The sequence below is a fragment of the Malania oleifera genome, chromosome 12 (genome assembly GCF_029873635.1).
Source record: "Malania oleifera isolate guangnan ecotype guangnan chromosome 12, ASM2987363v1, whole genome shotgun sequence".
Lineage (NCBI taxonomy): Eukaryota > Viridiplantae > Streptophyta > Magnoliopsida > Santalales > Ximeniaceae > Malania > Malania oleifera.
Window position 1 is genome coordinate 83,118,241 of NC_080428.1, and position 22,066 is coordinate 83,140,306.

The 22,066-nt window shown below is 33.3% G+C and overlaps 3 protein-coding genes across 6 annotated transcripts; 2 read left to right on the forward strand and 1 right to left on the reverse strand.

Annotated features, from left to right (window-relative positions):
• Nucleotides 1-728: 728 nt before the first annotated feature.
• On the forward strand, nt 729-4,395 carry LOC131144740 (probable arabinosyltransferase ARAD1). Of its 3 annotated transcripts, none has more exons than XM_058093584.1 (4): nt 729-1,472; nt 2,549-2,845; nt 2,937-3,032; nt 3,632-4,395. In XM_058093584.1, exons 1-4 carry the CDS (start codon nt 984-986, stop codon nt 4,055-4,057), a joined length of 1,308 nt encoding a protein of 435 aa, XP_057949567.1. In that variant the 5' UTR covers nt 729-983; the 3' UTR covers nt 4,058-4,395. The 3 variants fall into 3 exon arrangements, with proteins under 3 accessions (XP_057949567.1, XP_057949569.1, XP_057949568.1); XM_058093586.1 differs by having other exon boundaries at nt 767-1,472; nt 3,678-4,395; XM_058093585.1 differs by having other exon boundaries at nt 770-1,472; nt 2,582-2,845.
• Nucleotides 4,396-7,101: 2,706 nt separating this feature from the next.
• LOC131144040 (uncharacterized mitochondrial protein AtMg00810-like) lies at nt 7,102-8,854 on the reverse strand. The gene is made up of 4 exons (XM_058092387.1): nt 8,724-8,854; nt 8,576-8,642; nt 7,529-8,404; nt 7,102-7,152 (listed from the first exon to the last, which is right to left on the reverse strand). The coding sequence occupies exons 1-4, from the start codon at nt 8,852-8,854 to the stop codon at nt 7,102-7,104; spliced, it is 1,125 nt and encodes a 374-aa protein (XP_057948370.1).
• Nucleotides 8,855-13,987: 5,133 nt separating this feature from the next.
• On the forward strand, nt 13,988-20,991 carry LOC131144741 (uncharacterized). Of its 2 annotated transcripts, none has more exons than XM_058093587.1 (9): nt 13,988-14,271; nt 18,863-18,972; nt 19,167-19,235; nt 19,423-19,538; nt 19,642-19,696; nt 19,925-20,045; nt 20,159-20,206; nt 20,345-20,439; nt 20,595-20,991. In XM_058093587.1, exons 1-9 carry the CDS (start codon nt 14,172-14,174, stop codon nt 20,691-20,693), a joined length of 813 nt encoding a protein of 270 aa, XP_057949570.1. In that variant the 5' UTR covers nt 13,988-14,171; the 3' UTR covers nt 20,694-20,991. The 2 variants fall into 2 exon arrangements, with proteins under 2 accessions (XP_057949570.1, XP_057949571.1); XM_058093588.1 differs by having other exon boundaries at nt 19,937-20,045.
• Nucleotides 20,992-22,066: the final 1,075 nt, after the last annotated feature.

Below are 22,066 nucleotides of genomic sequence, written 5' to 3' on the forward strand. Positions count from 1 at the left end.
AAATTCAAATCTAAACCTCGAAAATATATTGCAGCTATAGGGTAAAAAAATTTTATAGAGCTACCAAACTATGATACGACAATGTGATTATTAAAAAATTTGTAGAAAATATTTATTTAAATAATTTTAAAATATTATTAAAATTATTGATTGAAGTAATTAAGAACTTATAAAAAAATGTTCGTATAAAAATATTAACTTCTCTTGAGAAAAACATTCACTGAAATTTCAAAATTTTCAAAAACATCTTCTAAGAAATTAAAATTTTCATATACCCCATCTCATATATGGTAAAAAAAATAATTTTTTAGGAATATAATTGTCACAAAATAAAATCGAGAATGCATGTAGTATTATTAAAATCTTAGGAGAGATGTGTGTGAAAATTTTAAAACCTTAAGAGCGATCCTTATTTTATTTTTTTATCAAATTTAAGAGGAGATCAATATTTTTTACTTAAAAATTTATTTTTATTTCTTAAATATGAAAATACAATTACCAATAATTTTATGAGCCAATGTAAGATATAAATACTATAAAAAAAAATTAAATTTATGAAGTGATATAATCATATGTAATATTCACTCCTAATAAATAATTTTTCTTTCCTTAGGCCCGACTTTACTTGATGACCTCAACAATAAGAAAAGAAAAATTGCCGTGTCGAACGTCACAATTTCCAAACAGGATTTTGTGTTAAAAGTACTAAAAATAATTATTTATTCTTTACCTTTATTTATATATAAGTTTTAAACCTTTTTAAAGCATAATTATTCGTTTTTTAACTTGCTGTTTGGGTTTTATTTAGAATCCTGATCTGTCTTTTACATTGCCCCAAGCAATTGAATCGGACGGTGAAGATTCCGTTCCTTAGTACTCAATCGCTGCACTCTGTTCTGAACCAGAACGGTTATATAGCGAAGAGGATGGAAGCGGGAGAGAGAGGAGAGAAATAGAGTAACAGTCACAGACAGATCGCCAAAATGATCGGAAAAGCTGCGGTTTCCCTCGTCATCGTCGTTCTCCTCATCCTCTCCTACTACATCTTCATCGGGACCGTCGATTTCAGATCGCAGTTCTTTCCCATGCTGCAATCGCCGGCTGTGAGCTCCACCTGCGCCGGGTCGGGCGACGGCGCTGACCGCCCTCTGAGGGTCTACATGTACGATCTTCCCCGGCGGTTCCACGTTGGCATGCTGGAGCGCCGGAGCTCAGACGACGCGCCGGTGAGCGCCCGAAATCTGCCGCGGTGGCCGGGAAACACCGGGCTGAAGAGGCAGCACAGCGTGGAGTATTGGATGATGGCTTCGCTTCTGTATGAAGGCGGCGGCGGCGGTCGGAAAGAGGCGGTTAGGGTTTTGGATCCAGAGTCGGCCGATGTGTTCTTCGTTCCCTTTTTCTCTTCGTTGAGCTTCAATACTCACGGGCACACTATGACGGATCCGGAAACGGAAATTGACCGGCAATTGCAGGTATTTGAAAGGATTGATTGTGCTTCAAGTTTTCTTTGATTAATGCTTATGCTTATCTCGAGTTCAAGCAACGACTTTTTCAAAATATTTTTAAATTACATTGTGATTTTTTTTTTCTTTAGAACTTTTCCAATTTTCTTGTAGCAATTACAAAACTTTCTCTTTGCCCATTTGGTTGCTAAGAATAAGAAATGAAAAAATAAGGGAAATTGAGGAAGCTATGCTGCTGCTTTCAGTTTTTTCATGAAAACAGATTAATCAACTCATCTAAGTAATGTGGCATTATGTGACTAAATTAAGTTGCCTTGCCGATTAATTGAAGACTAACAATAAACCGTGGGATACTCCTGAATTTGTCCCCCTTCATATTGCTTTAGATTTTAATAGGTGTGAAATTGGATATTAATGTAGAGAGCATCTGTGTTCGTTGTTTAATTTACGCAATTGGATATCACTTGACAAATGATCACTCAGAAAGTCAGAAATGACTTTTCCTACTGCAACTGACGCATTGTAGCAGTTGCTTTTGGAGCACCGAGCTCGAAATCGGATTTGAAATCGATTATTGGGCTGATAGCCAGATAGTTAGCTGTGCTTTTAGATACATGATGTGGACACAGATTCAATGTTTGAAATCGATTATTGGGCTGTTAGCCAGATAGTTAGCTGTGCTTTTAGACACATGATGTGGACACAGATTCAATGTTTGAAATCGATTATTGGGCTGATAGCCAGATAGTTTAGCTGTGCTTTTAGACACATGATGAGGATACTGATTGAATGTGTCTTGTTGACACACTTTTATGTGCATCCCAGAGACCTTTTAGTCCGTCATTAGGCATTGGTTTTAACTATAATTCTTCCTCAGGCATAAAATCCGTGCCGGTGCATTATCTTGTAAATCTGGGGTTTCTGGAAGTACACTTGCCCAATTTTTTTCTTTTTTTATTGATATTGATAAATCTTGTATAAGAAAATCTAATATCATGTCATTCTGGATTTAGTTTTTATTTTTGAAATTAAAAAATAGATTCTGCACATCTTGTTGATTGTTAAATATGGGTCAATACTGCCAGATTGACGTACTGAATCTTTTGGGACGTTCCAAGTACTGGCAGAGGTCCAAAGGCCGTGACCATGTAATCCCCATGCATCATCCCAATGCTTTCAGATTTCTTAGAGAACAGGTGAATGCATCCATTCTCATAGTAGCAGATTTTGGCCGCTACCCTAAAACAATGTCTAATCTGAACAAAGATGTCGTTGCCCCATACGTGCATGTTGTGGATTCCTTTACAGAAGATGACCCTCCAGACCCCTTTGAGTCTCGCACCACGCTTCTATTTTTCCGGGGAAGGACATTGAGGAAAGCTGTATGTTAGCTTCTCCTGTGAACATATTTTTTTAATTATCTTTTTTCATTTGGAGCCAGAAATGAGCACTGTGAGTGCTTCAATTTTGCAGGAAGGAATTGTGAGGGCTAAACTAGAAAAGACATTGGTTGGTTATAATGATGTTCACTATGAACAGAGCTATGCAACAACAGATAGCATAAAAGCGGTATGTAGTGGAGTCTGTGGATTGATATTTGATATTGTTATTTTCATATTGACACACTTGAATTTGCAAATAGTTATCCATAAACATTAGTAGATTGCATTAACTCAAGGCATTCTCCGGAATGCCAACATTTTTAGCAGTCTGGTTGAAACTATCCATGACATTTTCCATTGCAATAAATTTAACATTGCGGTTGTAAATTACAACTACATAAACTTTTTTTGTCACTATTGTGAAGAAAATTTCAGTTATGGGAATTTGGTTGTCTAAAAGATTGATAATTGTGGGGAATATATGTATATATATACATATATAATGGTGAATGGGTTTTTATTGGTCGCTTTTGTTGAAATGTGCCCCCCTGCTTTGGAAGCGTGGGTCCCATCTTCTAGATGGGGGCTTTAAAATGCTTGAGTCATTCTCTCTTAGATATATGGGAATCTCTTTGAAGTGGGGAACTTTCCATGCAGGAGGGGATTGTGGGTGGAAGAGTTCTTTCCAATTATTATTCTTTTCCTTCTTTGCGGACAGTCTTAGTTAGCCCTCAATCTGATCCCTTTTGCCCCTTTTCTTTTTTTTGGTTAATTTTTTTATGCCAGTCAACACGAGAGATGCGTTTATCAAAGTTCTGCCTGCATCCTGCAGGAGACACACCCTCATCTTGCCGCCTGTTTGATGCCATTGTCAGTCACTGTGTTCCTGTCATTGTGAGCGACCGAATTGAACTGCCCTATGAGGATGAGATTGACTATTCGCAGTTCTCAATTTTCTTCTCTGTCAAAGAGGCATTGAAGCCAGATTACATGGTTAAACAGCTCAGGGAAGTTCCGAAGCAGAGATGGATTGAAATGTGGAGACGGCTTAAGAATGTTTCCCATCATTATGAGTTCCAATACCCCCCAAAGCAGGACGATGCTGTTAATATGCTCTGGAGACAGGTAAAGCACAAGCTTCCAGGGGCCAATCTTGCTGTACATAGAAACCAGAGATTGAAGGTTCCTGACTGGTGGAGAAGAAGGAGATGATTCCTGCATCCTCTTTTTGCAACTCTGTACAAATCATAGTCAAGGTTATCATCATTCATATTAACAACCAACGCCTTAGGGGAATGGCCAGAGGTAGTTTACAAAGGGTATCGGCAATCTTTATAGATAGACCTTTAAATTTTTTTTTAATCCTCAGCTTGTTGTTTGGCAACCTTTATTGCATTTCCTGTTTGATGAAGTTTTGCTTTGGTCAGTTTTTGGTCTAGGGCCAACATCTGGTGCTTCTGATATTTTGACTATGCAAGTGAGTTCTTAAAATGTAATCTTGAAAATGGAGTGGGAATGTAGAATAGAGTAGCCAATTCCATTCAATTCAATTCTTTTGTTGTCCTGGTGTTAATTTGTTGATTTGATTTTTTTTTTTTTTAGTCCCATGACATCCTCCTTGGTGTCACCGCCTGTTGTAATTTGTTGATAATGATTCTCTTCTTCTGCAGGATGATTGAAATTGACCTTTGAGAAGCTTTGTGTGTTAGAACTTTTCTACTACTTATTTTCTCTCCCAAGGAGAACTTGGGGGCAGACGATAAACAACTTTTTCCTATATTTGGAGAGACATTAGATTTGAATTTATATTGAATTTGGATGAGATGCAATGTAAAATTGTATTGAAATTTGTTTAAATTTACTCAATTTCTAAGTTTCTGAAAATAAAAATCTGCTTTTTTTGTTTTGTTTTGTTTTGTTGAGAGCTTATAAATTCAAAGCTTTTAGAAGATAAAAATTAATTTTTAAAATGTTATTATATTTTATAGGTGTCCATGGTTTCCAAATATTATAACATTGTATGGGAGCATTATTTATGCATCTCAAACAATGTTCTAAACAGCATTTCATTTTTCGTCACTCATAAAGAGGAAGCTCTTTTTTTTTTTCTTTTGGATTACGCACTGGGTATCCACGTATTCGTTTGACGGTCCACGTGACTAATCCTGCGCCCCTTGAAATTGACCCCACAACTCCAAAGGGAGGGTAAATTCAGGAGTTCAGGGGCGGAAATGAGTCCAAGAGGGTTTGAACACCTGACCTCATGAGAGGCACTCCTTTGACTTAACCTTTAGTCGTGTTCATTTGTAACATGGTTGAGATTTTAACCTTTTCATTAGCATTGGGCTTATAGCAGTTGCCATTCATTCTCAACTTGTGAACTCATCGATCGTACTCATTCATTGATCCTTCTCACTTATCATCCATTCATATTATTTAATGTGGGACAAATTCACTAGTAAAATTTTCAACCGTTTTTATGATCTAACATTTGGAATGCCCCTTGTAAGACTTTAATTTTAGATTTTGGTAATTTTTAGGAAACTCAATACAATTTAGATTTGTATTATGTTTTGTGAATTCTAATCCAATATTTAAATTTCACATTCTTTCACACACACACACACACACACACACAATATGTACATACGTTATCAAATATTTATGTAGTCATATCCATAATCTTTTTGTTTGAAAACTTTACAGAAAATTAATCTTTAGATGATAAAAATATTTAACTAATAAATGATAAATAAAAGTTAAGAATGAATAAATTAAACAATATACATATGCATATAATCCTCAAATACACTACTCTTTTTCTAAGTTTCTAATACTCGTACAGAAACTAAATTATTTTAGGAACAAAATTTTTCTCTTCACATGGAAACCGCAAAATATGGAATTAATTTGTTGTAGATAGAGAATAAAAAAGCATAAAAAGCTATTAAGGCATCACTGGGATGATAAAGAAATCAAGTTGTTTGTGCATAACTCAATAGTTTGATGTGGTAATAATTTGTTCAAGTTCATTTGCTAGCAATTTCTACTGTACTTATTTTTAAGACTTGTTAAATAAATGAGGTGAACTTGAGCGAGTATGAGTTCAACTCATTTAGGCTCATGAATAGTCTTTGGTTTGGATTTGTTTATAGATTCATATTAGAGTCATTCACACGGTCGTCGATGAGCTCACTTAAAGGCTCAACTTAGAATGGAGATTAGAAAAAAACAAAAAACAAGAACGACTCACTTCATCTTACTTACGACCTTTATTTCTCAAATTCCCAATTTAAAACATATAACCTAAATTTTGTAGTATGAAGAATTAAAAATTAACAATGGCAAAGGAGTTCATCTCCGAAAATTGCTATTATCAATGGGAGAGGAGGCATCGACATAGTTGTATTAACATATTAGCCTTGTGTTTAAGCACGTTCATTTTATAAATTTATATATAAAATGAACTTACTTTTAAATTAAAATTACTTAAAGTTGGGTAGCAACTCAAAATCAGTTAATGCTTCGGATTTTAATAAGCAAGTTTGAATAACTATGATAAAATTCAATTTAAGCTCGATGCAAAACTTGACTCAGCTCAACTCAAGTTGAAGTTCAAGTAATATTTTAATAAAAAGGTAGAACAAATATACTCAAGTAGGACTTAAGCTAGGCTTGAACTTGGAAATGTTGTTAAAAATTAATTAATAAATTTAAATATGATAGATGTCGATTGGATAAACGAATGAGAAAATTCGAACACTATGTGTCATTCCAACTACTCACTATCACACACAAACACACACACACACACACACACATATATATATATATATAAACTTGGATTTTTGTGCCACTTAAAATTAATAAATTCACATTGGTGTATTAGATGCACTCAAGAAATATTTTTTCCATCCAAACTAATTAAGGTTTAGTTTGATCCCAAACAGCTTTGCGAAGACAATTTTTAAAAAAAAATTATAAAAAAAAAAAAGGATTAATAGATATTATTACAAGAATTTTTCCTCTCCAATAAAAAATAATAATTAGAAAGAAAAAATTAATTTTAATTGATAATAAAATTGTAAGTATCTTAAATATTTTAAAAAATTAATATATATATATATATATATATATATGTATATGTATATTTATATTTATATTTATAGGAAATGCACTAAATGCATTGGTCATTAGACTTATGTGAATGATATCAAAATTTCAAATGGAATAATTTTAGACTTGTTTCCATCCCTTTATTTGGTGTCACGGGAAATGTAAAATGTGGGAAGCTGTGTATTAACCAGCTTCAGAAAGAACAGTAAAAGAAAAACAAGAATGAAAAACAAATTTCTTTTCTTGATTGATTGAATCAATTTAGTGCAATATAATTAGTTCACTTATACAGGAAAAATGACCAATTATATCTTTACATTTGGACCACTAAGATAAGGAACTAATTAACTACTTATAACAGCCACAACAAATTGCTTTGTAAAACTCTGTAAGACTAAAACTCTAACATCCCCCCTCAAGATGAGAATGGATATTAATCATTCCCATCTTGTGAATAAGATGATGAAAAGGTAGTGAACCAAGAGGTTTGGTTAATATGTTAGCTAATTGATGCTTTGAAGGAATATGGATGATTTTAATTAAGCCCTCTTGTAACTTTTCGCGAACCAAATGACAATCCAGTTGAATATGCTTAGTCCTCTCATGATGCACAGGATTAGAAGCAATTTCAGATGCTGGTTTACTGTCAGTGTATAACAAAGCAGCTTGAGAATGTTGAACATGTAAATCAGCTAGAAGATAGATAAGCCATTGAATTTCACAGGTTGTTGTAGCTAAAGCTCTGTATTCAGATTCAGTAGATGATCTGCTAACAGTAGCCTGTTTCTTTAATTTCCATGAAATAAGAGAATCTCCAATAAAAACCGTTACACTTCTTCTAGTATCCAAGCAGCCACCCCAATCACTATTTGAATAAGCTTTCAGATGAAGGCACGAACTTGCAGACAATAAAATCCCCTGTCCTGGTGTAGCCTTCATATATCTAAGTATTCTTTCAGCAGCCCGAAAATGTATCAGGCTTGGATGAGCCATAAACTGGCTTAGTACTTGAACAGAATATGCTATGTCTGGCCGAGTGATAGTCAAGTATAACAAGCGACCTATGAGTCTTCGATATGATGCCGGATCATTTAGAGATGGTGAAGAATCTGTTGCACTAAGTTTCAAATTGGATTCCATAGGAAAGGTTGCTGGTTTACATCCAGAAAAACCACTATCTTGTAAAATATCCAATGCATATTTTTGTTGAGAAAGAGTAATAAATTTAGATGATCTAGCAATTTCCAAACCCATAATATATTTGAGTTCACCAAGATCCTTGATGGTAAAAGAATCATGAAGAAATTGCTTGACTGAATTAATTTGATCAAGGCTGTCAGAAGCAAGAATTACATCATCAACATAAATGAGTAAATCAATAAAAGCTGAGGGGTTTTTTTTTATGAATAAAGAAGAATCTGATTTTCCTCGAGTGAAACCAAGCTGCAGCAAAGAATGAGAAAGTTTAGAAAACCATTGTCTTTATGCTTGTTTCAGTCCATATAAACTCTTTTTGAGCTTGCAAACACAAGGGTTAGTAGCTGAAGAATAACTAGGTGGCAATTGCATATAAACTTCTTCATTAAGATCTCCATGTAAAAAAGCATTATTAACATCTAATTGATGTAAATGCCACTGTTTGATAGCAGCAACAACAAGTAAAACTCTCATAGTTGTCATCCTAGCAACAGGAGAATAAGTATCAAAAAAATTTAAACCCTCTTGTTGAGTATAGCCCTTTGTCACTAGTCTTGCTTTATACCTTGCAATTGTGCCATCAGCATTAAACTTGACACGATAAACCCATTTACAACCAATTGCATTCTTGTTTGGAGGTAAAATAGTAAGATCCCAAGTTTTGTTTGATTCAAGAGCCTTTATTTCCTCTGCCATAGCATTTTGCCATTGAGGATGAGAGATGGCTTATTTGAAAGTTTTGGGTTCAAACATTGAAGTAACAGCAGCAACAAAAGTTTTATATTTAGGGGATAATTGAGAAGTGGAAAGATAATGAAAAATGGAATGAGGTTTACTTTGAGTAGAAGTGGGAGATGATTGATAAAGTGAAGTTGTTTGGGCCATATTACGACAATAGAAATTCAGTAAGTATGCAGGAGGGTTTCTGATCCTCTGAGACCTTCTGAGATTTTCAGATTGAGTGGTTGTATTTTCAGTATTTTCCTGTTGATGAGTTGATGTAAGAGGAAGTAAAGATTTATTGGGTGTTGAAGATTCAAAAAACTAAGGGAAATTGGGAAAGACAAAAGGTGTATGAATATTATTTGGTATAGAAGGAAATATAGTTTCATGAAAAACTACATTTCTGGAAATAAATGTTTTAAAAGTAACAAGGTCTAAAATTTTATATCCTTTTATATGTGGTGGATATCCTAAGAAAATACATTTTGAAGCTCTTGGTTGAAACTTTCCTCTATGAGCTGTAAGAGTGCTAGCAAAACATAAACACCTAAAAACTTTAAGATAATTGTAATTAGGGTGTTTCTGAAATAAAAGGAAATATGGTGTTTGATTATTGAGAATGGAAGAAGGGGTTTGATTTATAAGATGTGTTGCTGTCAGCATACAATCTGTCCAATAAGAAAGTGGCAGTTTTGACTGAAAAAGCAAGGATCTAGCAACATTAAGAAGGTGTTGATGTTTTCTTTCGACTCTACCATTCTGTTGGGGTGTTTCAACACAAGACAATTGATGTATTATGCCATGGTCAGTATAGAAATCAGGCATGTTAAACTCTTGGCCATTATCAGTCCTTAGAATATTAACAGTTGTATGGAATTGAGTATGAACATAAGAAATAAATTTTGTGAGAATAATACGAGTTTCTGCTTTGGTTTTCATGAGATAAAGCCAAGTAAATCTTGAATAATCATCTACAGTTGTTAAGAAATAATGAAAACCAGAATAGGAAACAGTTGAAAAAGGACCCCAAATATCACAATGTACTAACTGAAATGCTTTATTTGAATAACTATTTGATACAGGAAATGGAATCTTCTTTTGTTTTGCTAAAGGACAGACTTCACAGATATGATTCTGAGGTGCTGATACATTGGAATCTATTTCACTAATGATTTTTAATCTGGTAGGAGGAATATGTCCTAGTCGAAGATGCCATATATCAGCATTGGTGTTACAAGTATTTGCTAAAGGAACCGAAGGTGCACAATTGAAATCAGTTTTGCTCCTTGCTGGAATAGAAGGTTGTTGTAGGTAATATAGGCCATATTTCACTTCAGTGAGACCAATCATCTTCCAGCTGATTAGATTCTGCAAAATACATTTGGATTGAAGGAAAAACAAACCAATGGAGTTATCTTTAGTAAGTTTTGAAGCAGATATGAGATTAACATTGAATGAAGGAATGTAAAGGGCATTATGTAAGATAACATCAGTTGAAAGAATTACATTTCCAGTAAAAACAACAGAAGCAGAATGGCCATTTGGTAAATAGACCATAGATGATTTGTTTGGTAACTGAATGGAATTGAAAAAATGGGGAGAACAAATCATATGATCTGTTACTCCTGTATCAATGATCCATGGGGAATTATTTTTATCAGTAGAGACAATATGACAAGATATAATACCTGATGTAGAAGCAACATTTGCTGTGGAATTGGAACCTATGGGTGTATGGGACAAACTATTTGCAAGTGATAGCAGATTTTGAATTTGCTCTTGAGAAAATATGTTTGGGATACTTGAATTTGACTCCAAAGAAGAAACAATATTTGCATTGGGTAAATTGGTGTTTGTATTTCCTTGTTGAATAGGAAAATTTTTCTTTCCTCGTGATCCTTTCCATCCAGGTGGGTATCCAATTAAGTGGAAACACTTGTCTGCAAGATGACCATTACATCCACAATGGGAACAAGTAACATTTCCTTTGATCTTTGGTTTTGTGAAAAGAATGCCACTCGTGGCAACAAATCTCTGTGTTTGTGCAGCATTCATTGCATGAGAGTCTATGGAAATACCAATAGCATTAGATAGAGACCTTTGGCTTTCTTCTTACAGTAATAAGGAAAACACTTTGCTCATAGAAGGCAAAGGTGATTGAAGAAGTAACTTACTTCGCATCATAGAATAGGAATCATGCAAACCAATAAGAAACTTCATCACAAAATCTGATTGCTGTCTGTCTAAAAAATTCTTTAAAAGATTGCAAGAACACTGGTTGAGAATTCCACATCTGCAGCTGGGAATTGGCCTGTAACTGATATATTCATCCCAGAGAGTCTTGAACTCATTAAAATAGTCAGTAACTGATCTTGATCCTTGAGAAATTGAACTAAGGGACTTTTCTAAAATAAAAACTCTTGGACCATCACTTCGAAGATATCTTGTCTTAAGTTCTTCCCAAATATCATATGCACTTGTCAAGTATAGCAGACTCCCACAAATTTCTTTTGCTGTAGAATTCATTAACCAAGATAGAACAAGATTATTGGCTCACAGCCAAGCAATTTGAGTCCGAGAATCACTAAGATTAGGATGAGGCAAAGTACCATCTATGAATGCAATTTTGTTTTTGACTGTAAGAGCAATAGAGATTGATCTACTCCATGCAACATAATTTTCACCAGTTAAAATTTTTGAAACTAGAAGAGCTCCAAGATTATTCGAAGGATGCAAGTAATAAACAATTGAAGAATCATCCGATGGATTTCTTGAAGAATCATCAGCATTTGCCATAGAAGCAGAATGTAAAGAAGATTCAGTTTCCACCATAGAAAAAAAAAATGCAGAAAATTTTGAAGAAGGCAACAGAAATTGAATTAACCAGTTTCTGAGATTCGAAAAAAAAAAACTTTGACCAAACACATCTGCTCTGTTTTGTGATTATTTTTCTCTTCCCTGGTTTCCTATAAGAGAATTGACGAATTGTGATTACTTTCCTCTTCCCTGATTTTCGGCGAGAGAAATGATGAAGATAACAAGCTCTGCGTGTGAGCAATATGCTCTGATACCATGTAAAATGTGAGAAGCTGTGTATTAACCAACTTCAGAAAGAACAGTAAAAGAAAAACAAGAATGAAAAATAAATTTCTTTTCTTGATTGATTGAATCAATTTAGTGTAGTATAATTGATTCACTTATATAGGAAAAATGACTAATTATATCTTTACATTTGGACCACTAAGATAAGGAACTAATTAACTACTTATAACAGCCACAACAGATTGCTTTATAAAACTCTGTAAAACTAAAACTCTAACAGGAAGGGTGCGAAGGGCTAGTTTATTTTCAAATTTTGATTATAATTTTTTTTTTTTTTTTTTTAAGGTGGGATTAGATTAACTACACGTAGGGAGATAGAGGAATGATGATTCTGTGGAGTGGCACTTATGAATGGGTGTAGCCATGTTTGGGTGGTGTCCTACTTTTTAGGTCCAAACAGCCCCTCCAGTCTGAGACCTTTTTGTGCCAAGACGGCCACGTGGCGCTTGTCTGGAATTTTTAAATTCCTAAATTAGAAACAATGCATGAAGACGTTGCACTAAAGTGAAGCAGCCACTCCCCTCCAACACACACAAAAGCTTCTCATCTAATTTACCTTTTTCTCCCTATTTCCGTTGTTTTTCCCGAAAAATTATATATATAAAAAAAACCTTTATGATGGATTTTCACATGAGCAGTCTTCCCGCGCGTGGACTCCACTCCATGGCCACGCGTCGGTCCGCTGTATTCTTGTGCCCCTGTTTTCGTCCGGGTGCAGGTGTCCGGGAATCCGGACTTAAAAAATAATGATTTGGTAAAATAATTGGATTTGTTATGATACATATATATTTGTCACGTGGACAGTGATTATTTCCAAATAGTAATTCTTATTTATTTTTGGTTATTAAAATTATTACTTAATTTATGCATTGAAATATTATTGAGTGTATATTCGGATTTGGCTAAGTTTTTTTTAGGTACATTTTGTTTTAATTTTTAATAAGAATGTGTTATATGAATTAAGAGGTTATAAAATTTTGAACACTTAAGTTATTGAAGATATTTTATATGTTTTATGTCTCTCCTAAATATTATTTTATAATCAAATTGAGTTTAATTGATCCAAATTTAAATTTTAAGAACTTGTAGTTAATGCAAGTTCAAGTTTAATAATTTAAAAATCAATCAAGTTTGAGAAAAATTTTGAGCTCATAATATTTAATTGAGTTAAGTTGAAGCATCCCGTTGTACTAAATCAACTTGACTCGAATACATCCCTAATTTCAAACTCTAATTGTTGGGATGTCCTATAAAGAATATAAAATTATATATAAAAATAAGATTAAACTAAATTATACAAGTATGCCACATTTTCTTTTCATTTTCTATACCCATAATAAATCTTTGTATTTGCAATCAAGAGGTGAATTAGCTTTAGTTCATAATGTGAATGTTTTTATTTTGACCATTCCAAATAAAGATTATGATAATTTTGTCCAAAATTTTATAGTGCGAAGCAAACATACCATAAAATGTCGAAAGACCAACTTTATTAAGATATTCTAAAGGAAAAAAAATGTATTGAAAAATATATTTACTTTTATGCGAAAAACTTTAAAAATTATATTTTTAAAAAGTAATAATTAGTAAAATGAAACTTTCAACTTAATAGTAATATTCAATTTACTTCAAATTCAATGCTAATATTTAAGTTGTTGAAGTCTTTGTACTTGTAAATAAGTGAATTTTCAATTTGAGAGACATTAAAAAGTATTATTCCTAGTTTAGACATTTTCTTTTATATTCAGCTTTATTTGTTTCGTCAACTTTCATAATTAGTAATGATATAATTATATCCTACTCTAAAATTTTCTTAATTGGCTACAGAAAATGTCATGATACTAATAAATTATAATAATAAAAATATTTATTTTTATTAAAAATAATTTTTGAATATAAAACTTGCGATCTATTAATGTCTACATTTATTAAATAGTACCAAATCCACAATAAAATGATATTAAATAATTAGTGGATTTGAGAACTTTCCCCCTTATTAGTGGTATAATTTTATTTAATCTTAATGACTTACTTTAGTTATATTTTTACGAAGCTCTTATCTCGTCCTTCTAAAGCACATTTCCTACTCCGCCACTGCAAGTCTCTAGCTGCAATTTCGTTAAGCAAACACAAACGATTTCGGAATTCCTTCGGTTGAGAATTGGGGATTCAGCTCCGGAAGCTTGCTATGAGTTTGGAGAGAATGCAGGGAAGCTGCATCGCAATCCGCGCTCTGTCATCATCTTCCTCCATCTCCGGATGCTCATCTCACGCCTCTGCTTCTTCAGGTACTGTCTCTCTCTCTCTCTAGCTACAGAACTGTTCGAAGAAGATACGAATCTGCGGTTTTTGTAGTTTTGGTGAATCGCGAACGCACACATCCGCGCTTAATTTTCATCGGTGGTTCTGTGATTGAACAGTTCGAGTAATGTTGGTTGCAATCACTTCTTCTTCTGTTTGATTTTGGATTCAATGCGGTATTCCGATCTTCTATTATATTCGCATTTGTTTTTTTCGTTTTGTGCGCTTGAAATCTTCTTCGACTCTGCTTCCGAATTAATCTCGTTTCCAATCAAAATTGCATCCCGATTTGGATCGATTTCTCTCTTCCAAAACCAAAATACATTCTGTTTTCATGAGTTCTACGGAGACGATCATCCATCTTCAACTGTTCAACATTCTCTAATTTTTAGAAGAAAAAATAATAATTTCAGCAAATTGCATCGTCCATTTTTCTCTGTATCTTTACCCTTTTTTTTTTCACAACGAACAAAGGACAAAAAAAAAAAAGGAATTGATGCGCGCATGATATAAGAGGCAACAAAAACGATGCATTGATATAGTCTTCACAGTTGAGTCCATAGTCCAAGATATTATCCCAGCAAATCTGCCGCGTTCGGTGGACACAATGCATGCTTACCACTGCCACCATTAGTGAAATGTCATTTTGCGAATTGAAACTGATAAGGTGCGACAGCTTGTTCTTATCATGTTTGTCAAAATTGGATTTTTCAGTTTATGGGTCTGGAGACTGCTTTATTCAGACTGGGTTAAATATATTTTTGGTAAATTATTTTGATCATAAATATATATTAAATTTCAATTCACTGTAATTTAGTGTAATTATTTAACCAAAATTATATAATTTAAAAACCATTGTAACTAAAATTGTAATTACTTAATATGTATAGCGATGATATAAGGGGACAAAAATGAGGAAAGAAGAATTTTTTTTAAAATTCAGCACTACTACTACACAAAATTTTATAGGGACTAAAATGTTCATTATTATGCTTTACTCAAAATTGAATTGTATAAATTTGAATAAAATTTCAAACAATTTTTACTAAATTTTTTTGTAACTAATATAATTTTCAATTCATCATCTCAATTTTATATTTTGAAAAACTCAATTAAAGAAAATTTAGAGTATAGTCAAAAGTTCACTTGTACTACATTTGGTTGCACTACAAATGGGGTACAATTAGATTAGATACAATCTCTACTATTAATCAAGGGAATTCATTTTTAATTATCTTTTAAAACATACTCTCAATTTTTAAGTTATTTTATAATTTCAATATTTAACAAATTATAGACATATAAGTAGTTTAAATAAATTATTAATTTTAAAATTTAAAAAAATTCTTTTTAACTTGTATCTCTTCAATTTTCCTATTATTCCCCAAAAATAAAAATAAAAAATTCCAAAATCTAGTCATACATTTAAAGTTTCAATAAATATTCTTAACTGTCCATTATTCCCCATATCTCATAGATTATATATAGTTTAATACAATTAAATTTATTTATTTTTAAATCTCAAAAAATATAATTTTAATTAAGAATTTAAATTTGTAAGATATAAGTGTGTGTGTGTGTGTGTGTGTGTATATATATATATATATATATATATATATATATATATATATATATATATAGCTCAAAAAGCAGACGCAATCTTGTATAATATTTTTGTTGCCACTATGGCCACTTGAGAAGAAATAAATAAGATGGTTTCGAGAACCAAGGGTGTACTTTGGGGGATCATTTCGATGCCTAAGTTAAAGAAGGGGAGACTTAGATTGCAACAATAAATGTGAATGAGTGAGAATGAGATGCTTACCTTCCCTTAATATCCTCTTTTTATAGTAACGAGGATAAACCTTTTCCCAGCTTAGCATTCATGAGTATTATTATGTATAGAGGGGGGGTTACAAGTAACTCATGAGTTGCAAATAACTCATGGACATTTAGATAAGCTATCAATTACGGCTCTCATAATTACATTAGGGATTATTCATTGTTAAGTGAGAGTTTGGTATCACCCAAAGCCGACCTTGTAGCTACCCGCTTCCATGGACGTATTTGTTAAATTTGGGCGTACTATTTTTGGCTATATCAATTTTATTTAAAATTTATACAAATATAAATTTAAACTTGGATTGTATTTAGAACTATTGAGCCCATAAGAAATGGACTGTCCATTTTGGTGAAAGGGTTATGAACGGGAAATGGATTACCCATTTACCCGTGAGGTAGTCCATGACCTGTTTGGCCCTTGTGACAATAAAAATCTACTATGTCCTTTATATTCCTTATCATATGTAGGCTAGTGCGTGTCTTGTTCCTCTAGGACTCTACGATTCCGTTCTGTTTTGGTTCACTTGAATCACTTTGTCAGCATACACGCATTTTCCTTGCACATTATTATTTTGGGAAATTTATTTTACATTAAAGCGACCTCAAACATTGTCCTACTTGCATTTGGGCTGGACCACTATGGGTACAATCATAGTAACATACTACATATACATATTTTTCAATTCAAAATAAAACTTTTGATACTTTATATCTTAAAAATTTTGAGAAGCTTGTAACTACTATTATGTCTTCTTAAATAATAAATAATAATGAGGTATCAAAAGTTTTTAATTTAATTAGTAAAGTTTTACAAGTTTATTCATCTGATCAATTTTTAGTTTTTTTTTTATAATTCGAGAATTCCAGCCACCATCGCACCACTTTGGGTACTATGGTGTGACACCAAATTCGGGGGATAAAACTGCTCACCCATTGACGCACCATTTGTAATTCATCAAGAGTAAACTCTCAATAGAGAATCAAACATTTAACCTTGAAATAACCAAAATCACAAATCGCTCCTACCACCTGATACAACCCATTTGGACATCAATTTTTAGGTCTTATTTTACATTCAGACGATGAATAATCATTTTTATTCAAATAGTTAGTTTTCTTATATATTTGAATTATTTTAGTATAAAATATCATTCTTTAGTGCAACAGAAAAAGATATAATTTTTTAATTAAAATTAATTATTTTCATTAAAAATGATAAAATTTCAATTACAAAGTAAATTTCTATTTTTGTGTATTGATATTGGAAAATACCCCTAAAAGATATATAAAATTAAAATCCAATAATCACAAATGTTATATTAGTAAAGATTATTTTCACTAATAATGAATTTTGTTGTAGTTAAAATTAAATAATTTTTTATAATTAGAAACTTTGGATGGTTGAGTCTTTTTTACATTTTATGTTTTTTCTTTTTCAAATTTGAAATGAACTAGGCACTAGGAATCGTTCAAATGAGAAATCAAACCTAATAATTTTTGTTATAACTATTCTTATATCAATTATAAATGAAAGAAATAATTTAATGCCAATTTAATAATATAAGCTTCATATTATTTTGATAGATTTAAGTACTAATATAATATTTTATAATTGTTGAATCCTACATATAATATATTTTTTAAAGTTAGTTCCGACGGCTGTAGCGGGGCCATGAACTCTTCCGTGGTCGTAGTCCATTTGTCGGCGGCGCAGCCGCCCGGGCACCGTCTAGTCCGACGCACACCAGAAGGCGCGTGAAATAGACGCAAACCGACCACATTGGATCAAGTGTTAGCATCGGAGAGCACATGTGTCCCTGTCTGGTCGGAATGTGGTCCTCGGCTGCCAGCTCACAACCCTCCTCCCCGCCTGCCTTTAAAATTTTTTTATTTTATTTTATTTTTTGTGTTTGTAGTCTCTCTCTCCGGAGACCCTTGAGCGTTGCACTTCTTCCCTCTAAATTTGTTCATGGCGTCTAATTTCTAACCCTCAAGAAAAGATCCTCTCCCGTCCTTTCAATTCTTCTCATTCATTTTCAAGTATTTTTATCTTGCAGAGGGATAATATATATACAGATTATGTCAAAAATTTCTACCAAAGTATAAATCAAAAATGAAAATAGGGGAGTTGGTCATATTTTTAATCTATAAATAAGGGATCAAATTAAAATTGTGCTTGTGAGTATTGATTTTAAGCTTCCAATATAGACTTGTATGAATTTAGAAAAAAATTTAAATATTTTGTCTAAATTTATACAAATTTAAATATAAAAATTATAATTCAAACTTCTAAATATGATGTGAGAAAAAAAAAATAATTACTTAGTATTTTGTAAACGGGAATTTTAATGGTTTCAAATGAAATTATATTGAGATTTATTTATTTATTTATCTTGGGCAACTAAACAAGGTATTGAGGGAGGCTGCTATCTTTGGGCCATCCTCATCCTTTAATTTCTCCACACTAGTGGGTAGTATGCTTCAAGTTCATGACTAATTAACAAAACCAAAGTCAATTCTTAGGTGAGGTTGCTGAGGATTGCTTGTTCTGCTTACAACATGCTGTGTTTCAGCCAGAACTATTGAATGATAGTTCAAATTCTTTTTTTAAAAAAAATAGAAAAAAAGAATAATGTTCGTTCAAATGGGCATTCGAATACACATATTGCATTTTGGTGGTAAGCTGTTGGGTCTTGAACTGATTGGCAAGAAACTGGCTGATAATGCATTATGCAGATGATGCAACTTGTGGAACCCCTGCATGGATTGGTAAAGGTCTAACTTGTGTCTGCTTCAAGCGAAAGGGAACTTATGAAAGAATCTGTGTCAACCTCACACCCCTACAGGCATGTACTCAATTTACTTTCACAAATCCTTATTAAAATCTAAACGGATCAAGAAATTTTGGTACTTCTCTTTCTTTTTATCTTGTTTGTTCATAATCCAAACTCCTTGCTTGTAATTCCAATGACAATATAAGCTACCAAGATGTTAATCTTATGTTGCTTTCTTGAATAAATTTATGTTCATAAACTTGAAGGAAGAGAGACTGAAAAGGTTGAAACATCGAATGAAGGTCTATTTCGATGCTGCTAGGCCAGATCACCAGGTGAATTTTTTGTTCTCAAATTTAATTCTTACACCGACTCACTAAAGGACAGTGGAACATAAACATGAAGGTTAAACTCAATTATGGCTCGATTTTATTTCCAACTAAAGCAAGTTTATTTTTATTTTTTTTTTCTGGGTTAGATGTTTTATTTTAAGTACTTAGTAAGAAATTTTCTAGAGGACAGGATGCTCTAAGAGCTTTATGGTCAGCTACATACCCTGAAAAGGAGCTCCATGGTTTGGTATCTGATCAATGGAAAGATATGGGATGGCAAGGAAAAGATCCATCAACCGATTTTAGGTGGCATTTTCCCATGTTCTTGAACTGTTCTATTGTTTTTCCTTCTTTTTTTCTTCAAACAGTTTCCATGCATTTGATGTGAAAAATTTTACCTTGTCAACAGAGGAGCTGGATTCATTTCTTTGGAGAATCTGTTGTTCTTCGCAAAGACATTTTCTGTAAGATCCTCTCCGTATTCAATTAAATACATGAAATTCTGCACTTAACCAAGGCAGCAGCAAAAGTTTTTTTTATCCTAAAGTCAATATTCATAACTCCATATCATGAACAATTCCTCCTTGTTGAAATAGCAATGGTTGACCTGGCCAAAATTTTGCAACCATAGGATAGAGTTGAGGATTCCATATATTTTTGTAATTGTTTTTTTCTTCTATCTATTGTTAAAGACATCTTTTCAGCGCCTGCTAACGAAGCAGGGAGGGAAGCGGGCTGCCTGGGAATACCCCTTTGCTGTTGCTGGTGTAAATATCACATTCATGATCATGCAAATGCTTGATCTAGATGCCTGTAAGTGGGAGAAAATGCTCCACCCAACTCCACTGTTCGTGTTTTCATGTCTTGCATTGATATTTTTAAAGAAACTGCTAAAGGCTAATGCTGAGCACCTCGCATAATTGCAGCTAAGCCTCGGACTTTTGTCAGGGCAGTGTTCTTGCAGATGTTGTCAGGTAAGATCGAGTTGGTCGTCATGTCTATTTTGATTTCTTGTTTCAATGCTAAATCTGAGAACACAGAGATCACTGGAGTAGATTTTTGTGGTTTCCTTCATGGATAAAGATTGAGTAGGATTATTGATGTTTTTTCAGAGAACGAGTGGGCATTCGACCTGCTTTATTGTGTGGCTTTTGTGGTTATGGACAAACAATGGCTAGAGAAAAATGCAACATACATGGAATTCAATGTGAGGACCTCATGACATTCTTAATTAGCTCATATTTATGAAAGTCATATAAAACTTAGAACCATTAAGCCATTAACCGTCCAACAAAAGCCCCATCCCATGCTTCTGCTAATTACATTTTTCTTAATTATGTCTTCTTTTTTTTTGGGTTACAGGACGTCTTAAAATCCACTCGAGCGCAGCTGGAAAAGGAGCTGCTAATGGATGATGTTCTAAGAATTGAAGACATGCCTTCTTATTGCCTTCTCTGCTAATGATATTTGACCTGAATGTGCTGCAGGAATTGTGATACTGGTCTGATCCATTCAAGATCTAGACAAGCATTGTTTAATCCTTCCCGGCGACTCTAATTATCTTGATACCCCAGCAGCTTCCCTTTGTATGATCTTAATCGCTCTAATCAAGCCCCATGACTCTTCTGTAATGTATTTTTCTGATTTAAGATTGGACCTGGTGGGCAGAAGTTGGAAATGGATGAATTATGATCACAGCAATGTGTAATTTCTACGATGACAGTAATGTCTAATTTCTATCTTTTCCAGTTTTTGGAATGCAGTATTACCCTCCATGAACAGAGATCAGATGTAAATTGGATTGGAGAAACGAAATCAAAACATCACTGTAGTTTGCTTTCATGTTTTCAAGAAAAACATGAGTGCTAGCTGATGACATGAAAAAAAAGAAAGACATGATTCTGAATCTTTACCTACCCAAATGGTGAAATATAGAAAAATTCATGTTTATTACCTTCTTCTTCTTCTTCTTCTTCTTCTGCTTTTTTTTTTTTTTTTTTTGTAAAAAAGGGCGGCACCTCCTAAACTTTACTAGAAAACCCCTCACTTATTGCAAAGGAAAACCGTGGTTATAATTTTGAGATTTTGGGACAACAAAAGCAAATTCTAAGACCCTAAAATTAACTTAACCAACATAAACCAAACCAAAAAACCAAACACCAACAACCAAAAAATTAAGAAACTAAACCACTAAAAGTGTAATAACACAAAACATCATGAGCGCAAAGAAGGAAAACTCAACAAATCCAATCGAATCATTCCCCTGACTGTTACAAATTAAAGATGCCAGACATGCAACTCCAGCTCAGCTTCCTAGCTCCCACCAGAAATCTGAAGAAAGAGCACCCACGTGAATGGCTCCAACAGATAGTTGTTTTATTTTATTCTATTTTATTTTCTGTTTTTGGGCAGTTATTTTCCCAGCTCTACTGGAGATTCCTTTTCTGTTATCATTTCCTTCTCCCTATTTATCTTCCCCTGAGTGTACAGTTCAATGTGAGAAAGAATGCAAGGAAGACAAAATTCTTCTTTCCCATCTTCATCTCTATCTGCTCTGTTCTGAATTTCTCTTCTTACAGAGCAATTCATTTCAATTTCTTTCATGGTATCAGAGCTAAGTTAGTCTCAATGGCTCGAACTGACTCCACCAATTCCGATCAAGACACCAATCAAAACCAAAACCAAAACACCAATTCAACAGCCTCAAACCATCACTCAATCCATCTTGATCCATCACAGCCCAACAGCCCATACTTCATCAGCACCAACGACCACTCTGGAACTTTACTCGTCACGCAAGTATTGGACTCCAGCAATTATCATCCCTGAGCAAG

What these genes read in the sequence shown, in the direction of transcription:
- LOC131144040 (XM_058092387.1), bottom strand. Translation starts at nt 8,854, where the DNA reads ATGGCAGAGGAAATAAAGGCTCTTGAATCAAACAAAACTTGGGATCTT. An exon ending in GCTGATGGCACAATTGCAAG is followed by an intron (nt 8,643 to 8,723) that starts GTATAAAGCAAG and finishes TCCTGTTGCTAG; the next exon opens with GATGACAACTATGAGAGTTT. An exon ending in TTCAACTGGATTGTCATTTG is followed by an intron (nt 7,153 to 7,528) that starts GTTCGCGAAAAG and finishes TTCTTTCTGAAG; the next exon opens with CTGGTTAATACACAGCTTCC.
- LOC131144741 (XM_058093587.1), top strand. Translation starts at nt 14,172, where the DNA reads ATGAGTTTGGAGAGAATGCAGGGAAGCTGCATCGCAATCCGCGCTCTG. An exon ending in CTGCTAGGCCAGATCACCAG is followed by an intron (nt 19,236 to 19,422) that starts GTGAATTTTTTG and finishes TCTAGAGGACAG; the next exon opens with GATGCTCTAAGAGCTTTATG. An exon ending in GTTCTTGCAGATGTTGTCAG is followed by an intron (nt 20,207 to 20,344) that starts GTAAGATCGAGT and finishes ATGTTTTTTCAG; the next exon opens with AGAACGAGTGGGCATTCGAC.
- LOC131144740 (XM_058093584.1), top strand. Translation starts at nt 984, where the DNA reads ATGATCGGAAAAGCTGCGGTTTCCCTCGTCATCGTCGTTCTCCTCATC. An exon ending in AAATTGACCGGCAATTGCAG is followed by an intron (nt 1,473 to 2,548) that starts GTATTTGAAAGG and finishes CAATACTGCCAG; the next exon opens with ATTGACGTACTGAATCTTTT. An exon ending in CAACAGATAGCATAAAAGCG is followed by an intron (nt 3,033 to 3,631) that starts GTATGTAGTGGA and finishes TTTTTATGCCAG; the next exon opens with TCAACACGAGAGATGCGTTT.